Below are 21,190 nucleotides of genomic sequence, written 5' to 3' on the forward strand. Positions count from 1 at the left end.
CACATAGTTTATTTTTTTTTAAAGATTTATTTATTTTATGCATGTGAGTACACTACAGCTGTCTTCAGACACACCAGAAGAGGTATGTCTCATAACAGATGGTCGTGAGCCACCATGTGGTTTCTGGGAATTGAACTCAGGACCTCTGGAAGAGCAGTCAGTGCTCTTAACTGCTGAGCCATCTCTCCAGCCCCCACATCCACATAGGCAAACAGGACACATAAGCTGTGGAGGTACTGCTACTTTCATCTAGATTTCTAAGAATGTCTTAGAAGCCCACAGGAATCAGGTAGAAAATGCTATATGAGTGAGACTACTCTAGGAATGAGAACTCCCAGAAGAACAATCCAAGAGGGAGCCCTGTATTAAGGCCACTATATAATGTCTACCTAAAGGACTAAAGGTCATGGAGATAGGTCCATCTACAAGAAACCAGAACTTCAGAGTCTCTGTGTGCTGAAACAATTATGGGCATGATACCCCCAAATCTGTGAGACACATGGTATAGGCTCTTCTTCCTAGAAGTTTGGGAATCTAATTCCATTCTCATATGTCTAAAAGGAAGGCAATGAAGCAAAGAAGATTGCTTTCAAGCCTGAAGATTTAATACTATCTAGTCTGCTGGGCATTGAACTTTCCAGTGACCTGTTATTCTTATGTTATTCCTGTTGTTCCTTCTTGAAGAACTGAAGCTGAGCTACACAACGATGTCAGTCACTCATTCTGTGTAGCAGAGAAATTAGCCTCTCACACCAGGCTAGGACAAGTATCAGCTCTTTTCTGACTAAATAAAGCATTAAAAAAAATAGAGTTTAAAAAGAAAATAATGCTTGATTTTAAACTATGTTGCTGCCCCTAGTTTTCTATCTTAAGCAGCCCTAAGGAGGCTACAAGAGGAAGACCAAATCTCATAATAGGTGTTATGATGTCAGACATTCTATAACCTCTGAACTGTGCTTCTAGATGACTAGAGCTGCTGTTGCCTTGGGATTTCCACAACACACCTCTTGCCAGTTGACTCGAAATGAAGGCTCTACTTTGGCTTTACTGTGTTTTGCGTTTTGTTTGCTACTGCTGGGCTGGTAAGTCATGGATACCTGGACATCTTTATGTATTATTCTTTCCCTTTTATGGCCAAAGACTATTCTGTTCTTTTTATCCCTATTTTACTTATCCCTTTCTGAATTAGTTCAGCCTCCTTTACCACGTCTTCTCATTCACTTCTCTGTCTGCTACATTTATAGATCCATTTCCCTTCCTTTTACTTCCTTCTCTCTCCCATGACTTTCTGCCCACCTTTTAAATTTCTTTGCATCACATGTGATGCCTTTGTCTATCTTTCCTCACACAAACTGTATTTTCATTTAGTTTAAATGCTCAGAGGAAAAAGATGTAGCATCATGTTGTCATGATGGAAATAGCACATTCATATTTACTCACATAGAATATCAATCACATATGCAAAAGAAGTTAGGCCACATTGAATATGCAACAGAAACTTTCTAGCTGAATTTGAGTATATTAAGTAGATCTTCAGATCTTCAGTAGTGAAACTGTCTTTAACGTTATGTTCACCATCTCTATTCCTATCATACCCCCTTTTCAGTGCCCCAAATGTCAAGACTGAGTGTGAGTTCAAGCTCAGTGACTGGAAATCTACTACCAACGAATAGCTACATTGATATACCATGGCTGGCATCTATGCCTGATAATTGCCAGGGTATTGTTCTGACTACAAGGCTGATTCTTTCAACAGCCAACTGTCTGAAGAAATTGTGAGTATGAAGGAGGAGAAAGAATGGTTTTGGGTCTTCTTGGATATGGTTAAGTGAATTTTCCTTTTCAGGACTCCTGCTAGTGAATTCAGAGAAACTGGAGAAGATGCTGGTCTATAGAGTGAGTTCCAGGACAGCCAGGGCTACACAGAGAAACCCTGTCTCGAAAAAACAAACAAACAAAAAAAAAACAAACCAACCCACAAACAAACAAACAAACAAAAAAGAATCACTTTCTGGTACTCAAATCATGTAATGGGCTTTTTACTATTATGTAGCCAACCTCTTTTCTGTCTTCTCACACTTTATTTTTCCATTTCCTTCTTCCTCATTCATTCTTTTGAAAATCAATTGCATATCCATCATTGTCATGCTGAAAACTAATTTCTGAGGAGTCAGAGATAAATGAATTAGTGGTTCCATTTTGTCTGTAATCAAGCCTGATGACCTGAGTTTGATTCCTAGAAAGAGAATGAACACCTGCAAGTTGTTCTGAGTGCTGGGATTAAAGGCATGTGCCACCACTGCTCAGCACAATCTCTGTTCTTGAAGACATATTAATTAGTCTTTTATCAAAAATAAAGGAAGACCTTTTGTGTCATCTGAAGAGATTGGAGTTTCTCACAAATGTAACAAAGCAGAAATCTTAGTTTTAGGACTGGCAATATTATTAAGGTTATAACCAGAATCTGTTCATAATTACATAATTACATAATCTTGTAGCAACTCAGTTACAAAATCTTGTTCAGACTTTTCTCTCTAATGTTGTGTCATTAATTCCTTTGTCTTCATTCCCTATGACCATTGCTTTAATTCAGATATTCCTGCTGTTGATTCTGGAATACTTTCATAACAGTTCTTTAGACTGTCGTCCTCTATATTCTTTTTGTCTTTTGAGAACTCTTGGAGGAGGGACCAGGAAGAGGGGCAACATTTGGAATGTAAATAACTAATACAATTAAAAATAATATTTTAGGGGGCTGGAGAAATGGCCTAGTGGATAAGAGATTCTTCTTCCTGAGGTCCTGAGTTCAATTCCCAGCAACCACATCGTGGCTCAGAACCATCTGTAATGGGATCTGATGCCCTCTTCTGGTGTGTCTGAGGACAGCTACAGTGTACTCATATACATAAAATAAATACATCTTTAAAAATATTTTAATTAATTTTTTGAGAATTTGCATACAATATATTTTGATCATATCACCTCACCTACTCCCAGGTCTATTCCTATTTACCTACCCATCCAAATTTATGTTCTGTTTCTCTCTCTTAAGATTCATGAAGTTCGCCGGGCGTGGTGGTGCACGCCTTTAATCCCAGCACTCGGGAGGCAGAGGCAGGTGGATTTCTGAGTTCGAGGCCAGCCTGGTCTACAAAGTGAGTTCCAGGACAGCCAGGGCTATACAGAGAAACCCTGTCTCAAAAAACCAAAAAAAAAAAAAAAAAAAAAAAAGATTCATGAAGTTCAAAATGTGTTATTCAACTACTCCTGGGTGTGAGGCCTGCCCCTTGACGTGGTCCTGGCTGTCCTGGGACTCTGTAGACCAGGCTAGCCTCGAACTCAGAAATCCACCTGCCTCTGCCTTCCAAGTGCTAGGATTATAGGCATGTGACACCACTGCCCGGCCTAAAAATAATTTTTTGTTTTTTGTTTTTTTGAGACAGGGTTTCTCTGTGTAGTCTTGGCTGTCCTGGAACTCACTCTATAGACCAGGCTGGCCTTGAACTCAGAAATCCACCTGCCTCTACCTCCCAAGTGCTGGGATCAAAGGAGTGCCACCACTGCCCATGCCCGGCTTGAAAATAATTTTTATACGATATATTCTGATCATGGTTTCTCCTCCCAGATTCTCTCTACTTTCCCAGTCATCCAACTCCATGATTTCTTTTTCTCTCTCTCTCTTCAGAATACAAACAGGCAAAACAAAACAACAGAACAAAAGAAACAAAGAAAAAGGAAACACATACACACCATTAAAAAAAAACAAATTGCAAACTGTAATATTCAATCAGAAGACCAATATGTAAAAAATTGCTTAAGAAAAGCAATGAGAGACAAAAAAAAATGTCTACAAAAATACCTTTGTGGTTTTTGTTGGCTTCTACTGCTGGTGAAACTCCACTGAAGAAAACTATGTTTTCCTTTGCAAGCAGTTATCAATTGAGTAACTTCTTGGTTAGGGATGAGAGGTTGTGTCTACTTTCCCCTCTCTGCACTGGGACTCCATCTGGCTTGAATTTGTGGAGGCCCTATGTATGCTGCCACAGTCTCTGTGTGTTTCTATGTTTTTAGCCCTGTTGTGTTTGGAAGATGCTGTTTTCTGGGTGTGATTCATTGCCGAATCATCCCACCTTTCCTACATAGTTTTCTAAGCGCTGAGGGTTTGATGGATACATGCCATTTAAGACTGAGTGCGAATCAAAGGAAGACATGACCACTCCAAGGTAAGGTTGAGGTTTTTATTGTAGACATGAGGGAGATACAACCAGAGGCACCTGGAAGAGTCCAGAACAGGTAGAGAAAGAAGTAGACTGAACACAGCCAGTAAAGGAGAGAGGGGGAAGGAGAATGAGAGGAAGAAAAAGGAGCAAAGGAGGGCAAAGACTATTGAAAGTGGACCCAAGAGCACACATGGCCAAAATGTCAGGTTCCCCCCTCCAGGTTTTTTGTTTTTTGTTTTTTTTAAATAGAAATTAGAATTTGGGGGAAGGGAAGGGAAGACCCCAGCTGTCAGGCTGGCCAGAGAAGCTTAGGGTAGGTGGTAAGGTGAGATGATCTGACAGGAGCAAGAGCTAGGCACCCCAGGTAGCCTTTTGTTCTGAGCATCTGACATTCCAGCCTTTTTGTCAATGATAAAGGCAACATAATTGCTTCTTAGCTGAAACGTAGTTGTGGCTGGAGGAGGGGTGGGGTGGGGGGGGTAGGAGGATGGAAGCCATTTGTTTTCCCTACCTAGAGCCTGGGAGGGGGGAGGGAAGAGGAGGGTGGAAGCCATTTGTTTTTTTCTGCCTAGGGCCTGGGGGGCAGGGAGAGGAGGGTGGAAGCCATTTGTTTTTTTCTGCCTAGGGCCTGGGGGGCAGGGAGAGGAGGGTGGAAGCCATTTGTTTTTTTCTGCCTAGGGCCTGGGGGGCAGGGAGAGGAGGGTGGAAGCCATTTGTTTTTTTCTGCCTAGGGCCTGGGGGGCAGGGAGAGGAGGGTGGAAGCCATTTGTTTTTCCTGCCTAGGGCCTGGGGGGCAGGGAGAGGAGGGTGGAAGCCATTTGTTTTCCCTGCCTAGAGCCTGGGGGGGGGGGAGAGGAGGGTGGAAGCCATTTGTTTTTTCTGCTTAGGGCCTGGGGGGCAGGGAGAGGAGGGTGGAAGCCATTTGTTTTTTCTGCTTAGGGCCTGGGGGGCAGGGAGAGGAGGGTGGAAGCCATTTGTTTTTTCTGCTTAGGGCCTGGGGGGCAGGGAGAGAAGGGTGGAAGCCATTTGTTTTTTCTGCTTAGGGCCTGGGGGGCAGGGAGAGGAGGGTGGAAGCCATTTGTTTTTTTCTGCCTAGGGCCTGGGGGGCAGGGAGAGGAGGGTGGAAGCCATTTGTTTTTTCTGCTTAGGGCCTGGGGGGCAGGGAGAGGAGGGTGGAAGCCATTTGTTTTTTTCTGCCTAGGGCCTGGGGGGCAGGGAGAGGAGGGTGGAAGCCATTTGTTTTTTTCTGCCTAGGGCCTGGGGGGCAGGGAGAGGAGGGTGGAAGCCATTTGTTTTTCCTGCCTAGGGCCTGGGGGGCAGGGAGAGGAGGGTGGAAGCCATTTGTTTTCCCTACCTAGAGCCTGGGGGGGGGGAAGAGGAGGGTGGAAGCCATTTGTTTTTTCTGCCTAGGGCCTGGGGGGCAGGGAGAGGAGGGTGGAAGCCATTTGTTTTTTCTGCTTAGGGCCTGGGGGGCAGGGAGAGGAGGGTGGAAGCCATTTGTTTTTTCTGCCTAGGGCCTGGGGGGCAGGGAGAGGAGTGTGGAAGCCATTTGTTTTTTTCTGCCTAGGGCCTGGGGGGCAGGGAGAAGAGTGTGGAAGCCATTTGTTTTTTTTCTGCCTAGGGCCTGGGGGGGCAGGGAGAGGAGGATGGAAGCCATTTGTTTTTCCTCCCTAGGGCCTGGGGGGGCAGGGAGAGGAGGATGGAAGCCATTTGTTTTTCCTCCCTAGGGCCTGGGATGGGGGAGGGAAGAGGAGGATGGAAGCCATTTGTTTTCCCTGCCTAGAGCCTGGGAGGGGGGAGGGAAGAGGAGGATGGAAGCCATTTGTTTTTCCTCCCTAGGGCCTGGGGGGCAGGGAGAGGAGGGTGGAAGCCATTTGTTTTTCCTCCCTAGGGCCTGGGGGGCAGGGAGAGGAGGATGGAAGCCATTTGTTTTTCCTCCCTAGGGCCTGGGATGGGGGAGGGAAGAGGAGGATGGAAGCCATTTGTTTTCCCTGCCTAGAGCCTGGGAGGGGGGAGGGAAGAGGAGGATGGAAGCCATTTGTTTTCCCTGCCTAGAGCCTGGGGGGAGGGAAGAGGAGGATGGAAGCCATTTGTTTTCCCTGCCTAGAGCCTGGGGGGGGGGAGGGAAGAGGAGGATGGAAGCCATTTGTTTTTCCTGCCTAGGGCCTGGGGGGGGCCGGGGGGGGGCTGGAAGAGGAGGATGGAAGCCATTTGTTTTTCCTGCTGCCTAAGTCCTGTGGGTCTTCCTGGTGCTAGCTTCTTTGGGCAGTCTAGGATGCAGGTTCCTAAGAAATACCTGAAATTGACACTTAGGAAGCATCTAGTTTCCATCTGCTTTCAGCAATTCCAGGGAATGTAGGTTTTGATTCAGAGCAGTTTGCAGCCTGCAGTTCATTGGAAATCTGATGGGACTTGCCAAGTTAATGGAAACAAAGATTTACATCTAGTTTCTTGAACTCCCAATTTGAAGCCCAGCCTTTCTCAGTTAAAACTCTTGAGCTTTTCAGGTCTTAGTATAAAAGTAGCAGAGTGCTGGGCAATGGTGGTGCATGCTTGTAATCCCAGCACTTGGGAGGCAGAGGCAGGCTGATTTCTGAGTTCGAGGCCAGCCTGGTCTACAGAGTGAGTTACAGGACAGCCAGGAGTGCACAGAGAAACCCTCTCTTGAAAAAACCAAAAAAAAAAAAAAAAAAAAAAAGAAAACAAACAAACCAACCCCCCCCAAACAAATAAAAACAAAAAAACAAAACCAAAACTAACTAAATAAAAGCAGAGTGAAAAGGAAAGCAATCTGAAATATTCCTCATTTTTCACATACCTTAAAGTACATTCTTATACCTTTACAACCTTCTTTTACACAATTTAAATTCTTTTCTTACACCCTCACAACTTTTTTAATGCTTCACATCCTCAGACCTTTACAACTTGCAATTACATACATTAAATTACTTTCTTAGATCCCCATGGCTTATATAAACTTCAAACCTTTTCTTTCCACCTATTTGAGACACAATTGCTGATTTTTGAGAGCAGTCATTGCAAAACAAATTCTTTTAAGTAAAGAAATAGTAAAAAAAAAAGTTACATTGCAACTTGATTTGTGAATTTACATATTTCAGTGTGAAGTCTCCCAGCGAGATAAAAATGTGTCTTCTTTCTCAGCATGAAACCTAGTAACTCTAGAAAAATGAGGCTTGATTTTACACATGAAATGGTTGACAGCTGATAACCATCATCATCATTAGTTCTGACAGAGATAGATTATGGATGGAAAAAAAATCATCAAAATGTTTTCTGTATCAATTAAAATGACAGAGACATTCCACTACCTGGAGAGTTACCCTAGGCTGCCAGATGAAGGTCTTGACTGTTTTGTTGGGCGCAAAAGTTGTTGGTCTACGACTGTTACACACAAAAGCATTACATTTTTGGTTGCCAAACAAGACATCATTGGCTTTCAGCTGCCAGACTCAGAATGTCTGAAAGATTTTCCTGTGGAGGGGGAACTTGGGAAAACTTCCCCCAAGTGAGGCAGACAGATTAGGACAGTCAATCTAACAGTGTCCACAGTTTGCATAGGGCCCTGGCATTGGGTAGGACATGGAAGAGTTTTTCCAAGTGGTTAGCATTACTGTAATCTAGGTGGAGTCATCTGTGTTTCACTAACTTCTTTGGACACCTTAGGGTTGCTTCTGGGAGTTAGCATTTCTGTCTATTTCAGGAAGCTTTTCATAATACCACCATAATACTTCAAATACCACATTCAACAGATCTCTGAGGAGTTTGAGGACCATCTATTATGTATTATTTGTTTTCAGTTACTTACTTTGAAAATATATACAGAAGGCTAAATAAAGCTGGGGCTGGGGAGATGGCTCAGCGTTTAAGAAGAGCACTGACTGCTTTTCTGAAGGTCCTGAGTTCAATTCCCAGCAACCACATGGCGGCTCACCACCATCTGTAATGAGATCTGACACTTTTCTGGTGTGTCTGAAGACAGCTACAGTATACTTACATGTAATAAATAAATATTTAAAAAAGCTTATGCTTATAAAATGAATTCGCATGATTGTGAGCATAGTTCTGAGCACATTAAAGAATTTATCATGAAATGACTAATCACTAATTTGCATGTCTTACATATATTTAACAGTTTACAAGCTTTTATAAGCTTAGTATTTTATAGTTTTATCTCTGTTAAAAAATAAGTTGAAGATTTAATTGAAGATCCTTCATCATCAAAATAAAACTTTAAAATATAAGTGTAGTCTACAGAGAAACTGAGAACTTTATAAAACATAAATATAGCCCACATAAAGACTAGAAACCTTATGCTTCTGATTCTCTTATAGCATACCCTTATGGACTGTCACAGACTTTTGTATGATTTAGATTATCAAAATAGTTAAATGTTAACAAAGTTAGCAAAGATGCAGAGGCTAGACATAGATCTTCAGGTCAGTTGCTGTTAAACTAAGTTGATCTTAGGAGTTTATAAATGTTATTTATCATACATTTTTATCAAACATACATTGTTCCTTAAAAATTTCTAGAAGCCTGGTGTTGAACAGTTAGCCAAGATACAAATAGTTAGACATATATCTCTTAAGTCAGTTTTTAAGATTTATTTATCTGTTTGAGTGCTCTGTCTGCATGTACACCTGCATGCCAGAAGAGGGCATCAGATCCCATTACAGATGATTGTGAGCCACCATATAGTTGCTGGGAATTGAACTCCAAACCTCTGGAAGAGCAGCCAGTGCTCTTAACCACTGGGCCCTCTCTCCAGCCCTCTGTTAACCCGAGTAGATCTTTATAACTTTAGGAATTGATCGTGCAAAAATCCAAATCCACATTCTAATCCAAAATACTTTAGAGATGCGTTGTTGCCTCCTTAGTCAAAAAAGGAGACAATGCTAAGCAGAGGGCTAAGTGGGTTTACGAAGGTTTAAGATTGTTGCCTTAGTTGGTTTCTACCATGTAATCAAGATGGTGAAGTTACATTGCATGTAGTCTTTTTTAACCTTAATAAAGATGGCTGCCAGCCACATGGTTGCTTCCATTCTGATGAGGTCACCAGGCAAGATGGAGACAAGCTATATAGTTATTATTTCAAAGATCTATTTTACTAAAGAAGAGTTGAATCCAAGCTACATACATACAAGCATAGTGATATGGTAGATCTATTTTTTTTAAACAGCAGTGGAATCCAAGTAACACACACATAGATACACACATACATATAGTATGATATAGCGGATTATGTATATTTATATTTTTTTATTGGACATTTTATTTATTTACATGTCAAATGTTATCCCTTTTCTCAGTTTCCCCCACTCTCCAGAACCCCCTATCTCATCATCCATCCCTCTATCCCATGCATCCACTCCCACCTCACCACCCTGGCATTCCCCTGTACTGGGGCATTGAGCCTTCACAGGACCAAGAGCCTCTCCTCCCATTGATGTCCTACTAGGCTATCTTCTGCTACATATGCATGCGGCTGGAGCCATGTGTCCCTCTATGTATACTCTTTGGTTAGTAGTTTAGCCTCTGGGAGCTCTAGGAAGGGGATCTGGTTGGTTGATATTGTTGTTCTTCCTATGGGTTGCAAGCCCCTTCAGCTCCTTCAGTCTTTCCTCTAACTCCTCCATTGGAGACCCCATGCTCAGTCCAATGGTTGGCTGTGAGCATCCACCTCTGTATTTGTCAGTCTCTGGCAGAGCCTCTCAGGAGACAGCTATATCAGGTTCCTGTCAGCAAGTACTTCTTGGCATCCACAATAGTGTCTTGGTTTGGTGTCTGTACATGGGATGGATCCCCAGGTAGGACAGTCTCTGGATGGCCTTTCCTGCTCCACACTTTGTCTCAGTATTTATTTCCTCCCTTGAATATTTTGTTCCCCCTTCTAAGAAGGACTGAAGACCTTCTTTGGTCTTCCTTCTTCTTGAACTTCGTGCAGTCTGTGAATTGCATCTTGGGTATTCTGAGATTTTGGGCTAATATCCGCTTATCAGTGAGTGCATACCATGTGTGTTCTTTTCAGATTGGGTTACCCCACTCAGGATGATATTTTCTAGTTTCATCCATTTGCCTAAGAAGTTCATGAATTCCTTGTTTTTAATAGCTGAGTAGTACTCCCTTGCGTAAATGTACCACATTTTCTGAATCCATTCCTCTGTTGAGGGACATCTGGGCTCTTTCCAGCTTCTGGCTATTATAAATAAGGCTGCTATGAACATAGTGGAGCATGTGTCCTTCTTACCGGTTGGGACATCTTCTGGATATATGCCCAGGAGAGGTATTGTGGGATCCTCTGGTAGTACTATGTCCAATTTTCTGAGGAACTGCCAGACTGACTTCCAGAGTGGTTGTACGAGCTTGCAATCTCACCAACAATGGAGGAGTGTTCCTCTTTCTCCACATCCTCGCCAGCATCTGCTGTCACCTGAGTTTTTGATCTTAGCCATTCTTACTGGTGTGAGGTGGAATCTCAGGGTCATTTTGATTTGCGTTTCCCTGATGACTAAGGATGTTGAACATTTCTTTAGGTGCTTATCGGCCATTCAAGTTTCCTCAGCTGAGAATTCTCTGTGTAGCTCTACATTTTTAATAGGCTTATTTGGTTCTCTGGCGTCTAACTTCTTGAGTTAGTTCTTTGTTTATATTGGATATTAGCCCTCTATTGGATGTAGGATTGGTAAAGATCTTTTCCCAATCTGTGAATTGATGTTTTGTCCTATTGACAGTGTCCTTTGTCTCACAGAAGCTTTGCAATTTTATGAGGTCCCATTTGTCGATTCTTGATCTTAGAGCATAAGCCACTGGTATTCTGTTCAGAAAAATTTCCCCTGTGCCCATGTGTTTGAGGCTCTTTCCCACTTTCTTTTCTCTTAGATTTAGTGTATCTGGTTTTATGTGGAGTTCCTTGATCCACTTAGACTTGAGATTTGTACAGAGAGATGAGAATGGGTCAATTTGCATCGTTATACATGTTGACTGCTGGTTGAACCAGTACCATTTGTTGAAAATGCTTTTTTCCACTGGATAGTTTTAGCTTCTTTGTCAAATATCAAGTGATCATAGGTGTGTCGGTTCATTTCTGGATCTTCAATTCTATTCCATTGATCTACCTGTCTGTCGCTGTACCAGTACCATGCAGTTTTTTTTTTTTTAAGATTTTTTTTATTGTTACATGTAAGTACCCTGTAGCTGTCTCCAGACACACCAGAAGAGGGCATCAGATCTCATTACGGATGGTTATGAGCCACCATGTGGTTGCTGGGAATTGAACTCAGGACCTTCGGAAGAGCAGTCAGTGCTCTTAACTGCTGAGCCATCTTGCCAGCCTACCATGCAGTTTTTATCACAATTGCTCTGAAGTACAGCTTGAGGTCAGGCATGGTGATTTCACCAGAGGTTCTTTTATTGTTGAGAATAGTTTTCACTATCTTGGGTTTTTGTTATTTTTTGGGTTTTGGGTTTTGTATATTTTGATGGGGATTGCATTGAATCTCTAGATTGCTTTCGGCAAGATAGCCATTTTTACTATATTAATCCTGCCAATCCATGAGCATGGGAGATCTTTCCATCTTCTGAGATCTTTGATTTCTTTCTTCAGAGACTTGAAGTTCTTATCATACAGATTTTTTACTTGCTTGGTTAGAGCCACACCAAGGTATATTATATTATTTGTGACTATTGTGAAAGGTGCTGTTTCCCTAATTTCTTTCTCAGCCTGTTTATTCTTTGAGTAGAGAAAGGCTACTGATTTGTTTGAGTTAATTTTATATCTAGCCACTTTGCTGAAGTTCAGGTTTAGGAGTTCTCTGGTGGAATTTTTGGGGTCACTTAAGTATAATATCATCTGCAAATAGTGATATTTTTACTTCTTCCTTACCAGTTTGTATTCCTTTGACCTGTTTTGTTGTCTAATTGCTCTGGCTAGGACTTCGAGTACTATATTGAATAGGTAGGGAGAGAGTGGGCAGCCTTGTCTAGTCCCTGATTTTAGTGGGATTGCTTCAAGTTTCTCTCCATTTAGTTTGATGTTGACTACTGGTTTGCTGTATATTGCTTTTATTATGTTTAGGTATGAGCTTTGTATTCTTCTATATCTGGCCATCCAGTTTGATCATCATAATTTGTTTAAGATTCTGTATTCTTTCTTTATCTAGGCTTCTTTATTTATTGCTTCTTTATAAAAAAAAATCAGGTGTTTATAGGTGTGTGGATTTATGTCTGTGCCTTCAATTTAACTGATCAACATGTCTATTTTCATGCCAGTACCATGATATTTTTATCACTGTAGCTCTATAGTACAATTTGAGGACAGGAACAGTGACCTTTCCAGCATTTCTTTTATTATCCGGGACTGTTTTAGCTGTTCTGTTTTTTTTGTGTGTGTGTGTGTTTCCAAATGAAGCTGAGAATTGTTCTTTCAAGATCTGTGAAGAATTGTGTTGGAGTTTTTTTTTTTTTTTAAGATTTATTTATTTATTATATGTAAGTACACTGTAGATGACTTCAGACGCACCAGAAGAGGGCATCAGGTCTCATTACAGGTGGTTGTGAGCCACCATGTGGTTACTGGGATTTGAACTGAGGACCTTCGGAAGAGCAGTCAGTGCTCTTACCTGCTGAGCCATCTCGCCAGCCCTGTGTTGGAGTTTTGATGGAAACTACGTTGAATCTGTACATTGCTTTTGGTAAGATGACCATTTTCACTATATTAATCCTACCTATGCATGAGCATGGGAAATCTTTCCATCTTCTGAGATCTTCTCTCATTTATTTCTTCAATGTCTTAAAAGTTTTTATTATACAAGTCTTTCACTTGCTTGGTTAGAATTATCTCAATTATTTTTCTTTTGAGGCTATTGTGAAAGGCACTGTTTCCCTGGTTTCCTTCTCAATCTCTCTGCCATTTGTATATAGGAAGGCTACTGATTTTTTTTTTTTTTTTTCTAGACAGGGTTTCTCTGTGTAGCCCTGGCTGTCCTGGAACTCACTCTGTAGACCACTCTGTAGACCAGGCTGGCCCTGAACTCAGAAATCCGCCTGCCTCTGCCTCCCAAGTGCTAGGATTAAAGGTGTGCACTACCACCGCCCAGCAGGCTACTGATTTTTATTGTTAGATTTGTATCCTGATACTTTGCTGAAAGGGTTTATCAGCTGTAGAAGTTTTTCTTCATGGAGTTTAGGGTCTTTAGTATGTAAAATAGTATCATCAGCAAATAAAGATACTTTGACTTCATCCTTTCCAATTTGTATCCTCTTGATCTTCTTCAGAATCTTTCTCTAGCTAAGATTCCAAGTAGTATATTAAATAGATATAGAGAGTGGACAGCCTTGTCATGTTTCTGATTTTAGTGGGAATGCTTTGAGTTTCTTTCTATTTAATTTGACGTTGACTATAGGCTTGCTGTAAATTGTCTTTGTTATGTTTATGTGTGTATCCTTTGTAACCCTAGTCTTTCCAGGATTTTTACCATGAAGGCATGTTGAATTTTGTCAAAGGCCTTTTCTGCTTTTAATGAAATGATCATGTGTTTTTTGTGTTTCAGCCTGTTTATGTGGTGGATTACATTTATCAATTTATGTATGTTAAGCCATCTCTAGATGTCTCGGATGAGGCTGACTTAGTCATAAGGGAAATTGGTCTGAAGTTCTCTTTCATATTGAATCTTTATGTGGTTTGGGTATCAGGGTAGCTGTGCTCTCATTAAAAAGAATTAGGCAATGTTCCTTATGTTTCTATATTGCTTAATAATTTGAGTAGAATTGATGTTAATTGTTCTGTTCTGGCCCTGGTTTTTTTTTTTTTTTTTTTTTGGTTTGGTTGGGAAACTAAGTTACTGCTTCTATTTCACTGGGGGTTTTGATCTTGATCTAACTTTGCTTTGTTAGGCTATATATATAAAGATATTTATCCTTTTTTTTTTTTTTTTTCAGGTTTCCCAGTATGGTAGAACTGTACTTGTGCTCATGATTCTCTAGGTTTTCTTTCTTTTTTTTTTTTTTTTTGGTTTTTCGAGACAGGGTTTCTCTGTGTAGTCGTGGCTGTCCTGGAACTCACTCTGTAGCCCAGGCTGGCCTCGAACTCAGAAATCCGCCTGCCTCTGCCTCCCAAGTGCTGGGATTAAAGGCGTGCGCCACCACGCCCGGCTCTCTAGGTTTTCTCACTTTCATTTTGTCTCTAGTTTAACAAATTTATATCTCTTCTCTCCTTTTTATTCATTTGTTTAAGAGTTTATCAATCTTAGCCGGGCGTGGTGGCGCACGCCTTTAATCCCAGCACTCGGGAGGCAGAGGCAGGCGGATTTCTGAGTTCGAGGCCAGCCTGGTCTACAAAGTGAGTGCCAGGACAGCCAGGGCTACACAGAAAAACCCTGTCTCGAAAAACCAAAAAAAAAAAAAAAAAAAAAAAGAGTTTATCAATCTTATTGATTTTTCTGAAAGAACTCCACATTTCGTTGGTTCTTTGTATTATTCTTTTTTGATTGATTGATTCCAGCCCTATATTTGGTTGTTTATTTATTTTTTGGTCTTTACCTTTTGGGCATGTTATTTTCTTTTAACACTTTTAGATATATGATTAATTTACTAATATGAGATCTTTAAATTTTTTATGTAGTCACTTAGTGCTATGAACTACTACTGCCTTCATTGTGTCCAGGTTTGGGCATGTTCTATTTCCATTCTCATTCAGCTATAAAACCTTTTTAATTTTCTTCTTGATATCTGCCTTGAAATTTATTTTATTCAGTAGTGATTTGTGCAGTTTCTATGAGTTTGTATACTTGATGTTGTTTCTGTTATTGATATTAATCTTTAATACATGGTGATCAGATAGGATGCATTGTGCCATGACAATTTTAAATCTGTTGAGACTTGATTTGTGCCCTAGTGTGTGGTCCATTTTGGAGAAAGTTCTATGGGCTGCTGACAAGAAGGTATTTTATTTTGTGTTTGGGTGAAATGTTCTATAAGTATGTTAGGTCTTATTAGTATGTTAGGTCTATTAGTATGTTAGGTCTATTAGTATGTTAGGTCTATTTGGTTTATAATGTCAGTCAGCTCCAGCATTTTTTGTTGTTGTTTAGTTTTTGTCTGGATGAACTATCTATTTGTGAAAGTGGGCTATTGAAGTCATCCACCATTCTTCTTCTTTTTTTTTTTTTTTAAACGATTTATTTTTTACTTACTTTAATGAGTACACTGTAGCTGTCTCCCGACATGCCAGCAGAGGGCATCAGATCCTATTACAGATGGTTGTGCGCCACCTTGTGGTTGCTGGGATTTGAACGCATGACCTCTGGAAGAGCAGTCAGTGCTCTTAACTACTGAGCCATCTCTCCAGTCCCATCCAATATTCTTATGTGAGGGTCAATATGTGATTTTAATTGAAATAATGTTTCTTTATAAAAACTTGGGTTGCCCTTGTGCTTGGTGCATAAATGTTTAGAATTACAATATTCTTTTGATGGAATTTGTCCCTTGCTAAGGATGTTGTGCCCATTCCCATCTCTTCTGATTAGTTTTGTTTTGAAGTCTGTTTTGTTAGATTTAAAAAATAACGACACATGCTTGCTTCTTGTTTCATTTATCTTAAAGTGATTTCTATCCTAGATATTATGGTGTGTTTCTTTGATGCAGCAGAAGAATCCTATTTTCTAATCAGTTCTGTTAGTCTGTGTGTTTCTATTAGGGAACTGAGTATTGATGTTGAGAGTTATCAATAGCATTGTTTATTGATTCCTGTTATTTTGTTGTTATGGTGTATGTTTCCCCCCCCCTTTAATTTACTGTTCTGGGATTATTTATTCCTTGGATTTTCTTGGTATGGTTAACCTCTTCAGATTGAAGTTTTCCTTCCAGTACATTCTATAGGGCTGTATTTGTAGATAGATACTACTCAAATTTGGTTTTATTATGGAATGCTTTTCTTTCTCCATTTATTATTATTGATAGTTTTTCTGGGTATAGTAATCTAGGCTGAAATATGTGTTCTCAAAAAGTTTGAAGAACATATTTTTCAGACCCTTTTAGCTTTTAGATTGAGAAGTTGAATGTTATTCTAATGGGCCTACCTTATTTATCTTTTTAAATCCTTTTCTTGGTTCTTTGTGAAGTTCACATCATACACCTCAGTCCCACTCACCATCTTCTCCTCTTATACTCACCCTCCATCCTTGCCACCCCCCCAAGAGATTAAAAATAATCTCATTGTGGAAGCTGTAATTTGTCACAGTGTGCCCCACAGTATACCCCGTTTGTCCACACTTCTTTCCTTGTAGATGTTCATTGCAATGTGTCATTGGGCTGGCCCGAGGTCTCTGGCTTCTGCTACACTATCAGTACAGAATCCTCTCAGGAACTCCTCTCAGATATCCTGTTGTTGCCCCTTGTCATGGAGATCCTGTGGTTTTGGATCTATAGAATCAGCCCCTTCATGCACTCCAACAGTTCATCAACAGGGTACATTTTGGGGGTGGTCCAATTCATAATTCCTGGATCTGGGTCTGAGAGGTATCAGAGCCAGCTTTCCTACATTCATACCCTAGGGTTAGCTCACCAGCAACCTCCCCCCACCACCTCCACCCCAGAAACCTGGGTCAGCTCTGCCCTGTTGCCCAGGCAAGGTGCAGGGCCTGCTCTTGGAGAGTTGCTGCAGGTGAGGTACATGGCCAGTTCACCCACTCTCATGACTCTGGGGACAGTTTTCCCACCTGCCATATGTGTGAAGGGACAATCTGGACTACCTCACAGCAGACAAGTTCAGCTCTCCTAAGCTCACACCCTTAGGGCTAGCTCACCTGCAACCCCCATATCCAGGTCCAGGTCCACTGTGCTTCCCATGCAAGGTGTAGGGCCTTGAGTGCTTTTGCAGGTGAGGGGCAGGATCAGCTCTCCTGCCCTCATGACCCCAGGGCCAGCTCTGCCACCTGTTGTAGGTGGTAAAGGATGAGGGTGGGGAAAGGCATCTTCCCCTTACCCACGCTGCTGAAGTGCAGACCATTGCACAGCCAGATGTCCCATCCTCAGACCTTTGAGTCACCTCATTCACGCCCTCATTAGCAAGGTCAGCTCTACTGTGGTGCCCAGGTGAGGGCCAGGGCCTATTCTCCAGAATGCTGCAGCAGGGGAGGGGCAGGGCTAGCTCTCCCCTGCTCCCAAGCTCGCTAGGGGATGGCTCACCTACAGCCTTCATATACACAGCCAGCTCTACTGTGCTGTGTGCAGGCCTTGCTCTCTCAACCGCTGCAGTAGGTGAGGGGCAGGGCCAGCTTTCCTGCTCTGATGACCCTGGGGCTAGTTCTCCTGCTTTCAATAGGTGGCAAGGCGTAAGGGAGGCATTTCTTCATTGCTCATGTCACTGAACTGCAGAAAAATACTGCAACTGGCTAGGGGTGGGGTCAGCTCTTTCCTCTCATGCCCTCAGGGCCAGATCTTCAACAATGCCCAAATGAGGGGTGAAGCTCTCAGATAGCAACATATCTACTTGTGGCAGCCCAGACTAGGGACATCACCCTGGCCTTTGGTGTTAACGACCCCTGCTCTAGCCCCTTACAGGAATTATTGTAGTAGGGTTGTTGTGTTCTGGTGGGAGCATATTTTCTTGGTTGTTAATGTTTGTGCTTCTGTGCTGATGTCTAGGCATCTGTTATTGGGGTGATTGAGGTGATTCTAGTTTTGCTATGTGGCCTTGTTTTTGTTAGGTGGGCCCCCCCCCCCGCCCCATTCTTAATTCAGTGGCTCTCTGGTCTGGAAGAAGGTATTGGGCTTCTTGATGGTGAAGCATGGCTTGTGCTGGCATTGCAACACGTGGTGGTACAATGGGAATTTGATCTTGGAGTTGTGGAACTGCTTTGGCAGCCTGCCAAGGGGCACCTGCCAGCTGTAATCTCTTCCACCTTCCTAATCTCAAATGAGTGTGCACAGGCAAGGTACAGGCAGCTGTGTTGCAGTAGCACTGTGTGACTGTGCCAGCAGTGGTCAGGTCCCAGTACTCTTGATGTATACCACTGAGGGAATCATAGCACAACCAGATGCCAAAGTTCTTCACAGGCAGGACATGGGTGACTTCTCAAACACCTGCCCACAGTACACACTCTCCCTGGATGACTTCTTCATCCTCTTTAGCTGTGACATGAAGTACCAGAAGCGGGACTTGGCAACCACATGGTTGAGTGCAAAGATAAAGATGCATATTCGGTACAGTGGCAGCATATGGCACTTTGGGGTTGTCAAGCAGCCCTCCACACTCCCAAAGTGTGCCTGATGCCTTCGTGGCAGCGTCCTCATTTGCTGCCACTCACAATAGGCCTCTTGTCCCTTCTTAATCTTAGAAAAAGTGTAGTGGCTGTGGGTTTCATGGCAGAGAGTGCTTCTTCATGTTGGTTGGTGGTAGAAAGGAGTAGAGGTGGGCTAAGAGGAAATGCTTAAAGAGGCTTCAGCAAAGAGCTAAATGGATCCTGTTTAAACTGAGAGGCAGGGTCCCTGGAAATTGTATGTGTGGTGGGAAGATGGGATTTTGCAATTAAGTTGCAGAAGGACAAAGAATAATCTGGAGAAGCAGGGGCGAATGGACTAGGGGCACTGTGGGTCTGAATTAGGAGCTGGAGCCTGCAGTCAATATAGTTGAGGTGGGAGAAGAGACACTAGTAAGCAAGTCTATTACCAGGCTCAGAATAAGAATGGAGAGATCCTAATGGAGGACAGGAATGTCAGAGTGGCAAACATACTTGAGTCCCTGCCAGTTGCAGGCACTTCAGAGCCTTGGGTAGAAAATATTTTGAGGTATTGGTGTGGGGATACAAGGAGGGGGTCAGTGGAGAGGGACCACCAGAAGGAAGAAATCTGTGTTCACAGCAAGGTTTGGTGGAGTCCCCCAGGGAATAGAGATAGGGCGGGAGGACAGACCCCTGCTAGCATGTAGCTATAGGGCTGGGGATGAGACGGGAGGACAGAAAGGAGGGTAAAAAATCATCTACCTGAATCCAGGACCAGAGTGTCCACAGCGGGACCCTGGTAAACTTCTTTCTATATATCCTTGGCTGGCAGAAGGCCTTGTTTAAAGCAAGTTCTGTGGAGTCCTCAGGAATTGAACGTAGGGTGGGAGGAGAGGAACATGAAAACAGTCTGTTACAGGGTTGGGGATAAGACTGGAGAGACTGTTGTGGAGGACTGAAAGGAGAGTGGAGAGTACCTACCTGAGTTCCAGACTGTTCTGGCCACTGGGGATCCAAGGTAGAGAATCTGGGCTTTTTTTTTCCCCCCCGAGACAGGGTTTCTCTGTATAGCCCTGGCTGTCCTGGAACTCACTCTGTAGACCAGGCTGGCCTTGAACTCAGAAATCAGCCTGCCTCTGTAGCGCTGGGATTAAAGGTGTGCGCCACCACCACCTGGCTGGGCTTATTCTTCAGTTTGAGAATGCTATATCTGAAATGGAGTTTGGATAAGCTGACCTTCTCTTTTCAATTTATGGAATTCATTAAGATCCAAGTATCAAAAGCAAGTTTTTCGGGCTGGTGAGATGGCTCAGCAGGTAAGAGCACTGATTGCTCTTCCGAAGGTCCTGAGTTCAAATCTCAGCAACCACATGGTGGCTCACAACCGCCCATAATGAGATCTGGTTCCCTCTTCTGGTGTGTCTGAAGACAGTTACAGTGTACTTACATATAACAATAAATAAATCTTTAAAAAAAGTGTAAGTTTTTGAGAATCAAATAGTTGGTGGTGAAGCAGTAGAACTATAAAGGAACCAAAGGCCAATAGAATGTAGTGCCTTATATAGGCACTGTGTGACCTGGAATTAAGATAAGGTTATGCTGTCAAATAAATGAAGAACTGGGTTATTTTATAACTTTGAATTTGACCTATGCTGCCTTTTATAAGATATTATATGGATTATCCTTTATTATCATTAATTAGATTATTGCACATTCTTTTTCAACCCTAGGAAACCGTTATACCTGGACATTTCAGGAGTAAATTACCCAGAAAGCATTTCATATGGCCAAAGAATCTGCCTCCACCCCAAGTTTAATCTCAACGATGAAAATGATCCAATGAAAGCAGATATTGGCTTGGTTATTCTTGAAGAGCCTATCAATGGGGATGAAATACCATTATCCCAGTCCCCTAGTACATCCCTGAAGAGCTGTTCTAAGTGCCAATACAAGAGCTGTTACGTGTATGAATATCAGAGTAAGTAAAAGGAGTCAAGTTACACTATTTTGTGATATTTGCTCTAGGGATATGATTCATTTTTTAAAGAAATTAAGTCTCTAAAGAGGGGAAAATAATTTAGAAAATGTAGTAGGGGTTATTACTGATGCCCATCAATCTATTGGAAAATAATCTGAAGCATAAGAACGGAATGGACTATGCCTGAATTTAGTCTCAACTCTTGTTACAGAACTCTTTCTATATTCAGGTATTTTAACTATTTCTTGTTGCTGTAATGAAAGATCTAACAGAGATGATTTGAGACAGAATAGATTTATTTTGGCTCATGGTTTCAGAAGGTTCCATATTTGGCTTTTTGTTCCTATGTACTGGGGAGAACACTATTCCAATTGAAGCATGTGGTAGAGGCTGCTTTTCACTTCTTGGTGGTCAGAATAGTAGACAAAAGGGTGGAGTACAGGAAAGTACAAGAGTAAGTTATTGGCCTAAGAGTGTGTCCCCAGTTAGCTACTTCTTCAAATATGGTATACTTTATACTTTTTTTTTTTTTGATTTTTAATATTTTTATTACATATTTTCCTCAATTACATTTCCAATGCTATCCCAAAAGTCCCCCATAGCGCCCCCCACTTCCCTACCCACCCATTCCCATTCTTTTGGCCCTGGCATTCCCCTATATTGGGGCATATAAAGTTTGCAAGTCCAATGGGCCTCTCTTTCCATTGATGGCCGACTAGGCCATCTTTCGATACATATGCAGCTACAGACAAGAG

The 21,190-nt window shown here is 42.1% G+C and overlaps 1 protein-coding gene and 1 pseudogene across 2 annotated transcripts in view; one reads left to right on the forward strand and one right to left on the reverse strand.

The window, feature by feature from the left end:
* The first annotated feature begins 1,007 nt into the window (after nucleotides 1–1,007).
* LOC110286813 (brain-specific serine protease 4-like) overlaps nucleotides 1,008–21,190 on the forward strand; it is an 83,441-nt gene continuing 63,258 nt past the window's right edge. For both annotated transcript variants that reach the window (XM_021153425.3, XM_021153424.3), the window contains exons 1-3: nucleotides 1,008–1,082; nucleotides 1,607–1,775; nucleotides 20,188–20,435. In XM_021153425.3, the coding sequence (XP_021009084.1) occupies nucleotides 1,025–1,082; nucleotides 1,607–1,775; nucleotides 20,188–20,435 (475 nt within the window). In that variant the 5' untranslated portion in view covers nucleotides 1,008–1,024. The remainder of the gene's footprint in view (nucleotides 1,083–1,606; nucleotides 1,776–20,187; nucleotides 20,436–21,190) is intronic.
* On the reverse strand, nucleotides 17,970–18,530 carry LOC110287023 (large ribosomal subunit protein eL20 pseudogene; annotated as a pseudogene).

The sequence above is a fragment of the Mus caroli genome, unplaced genomic scaffold (genome assembly GCF_978045245.1).
Source record: "Mus caroli unplaced genomic scaffold, Mus_caroli_1 scaffold_5, whole genome shotgun sequence".
In the NCBI taxonomy this organism is placed as follows: domain Eukaryota; kingdom Metazoa; phylum Chordata; class Mammalia; order Rodentia; family Muridae; genus Mus; species Mus caroli.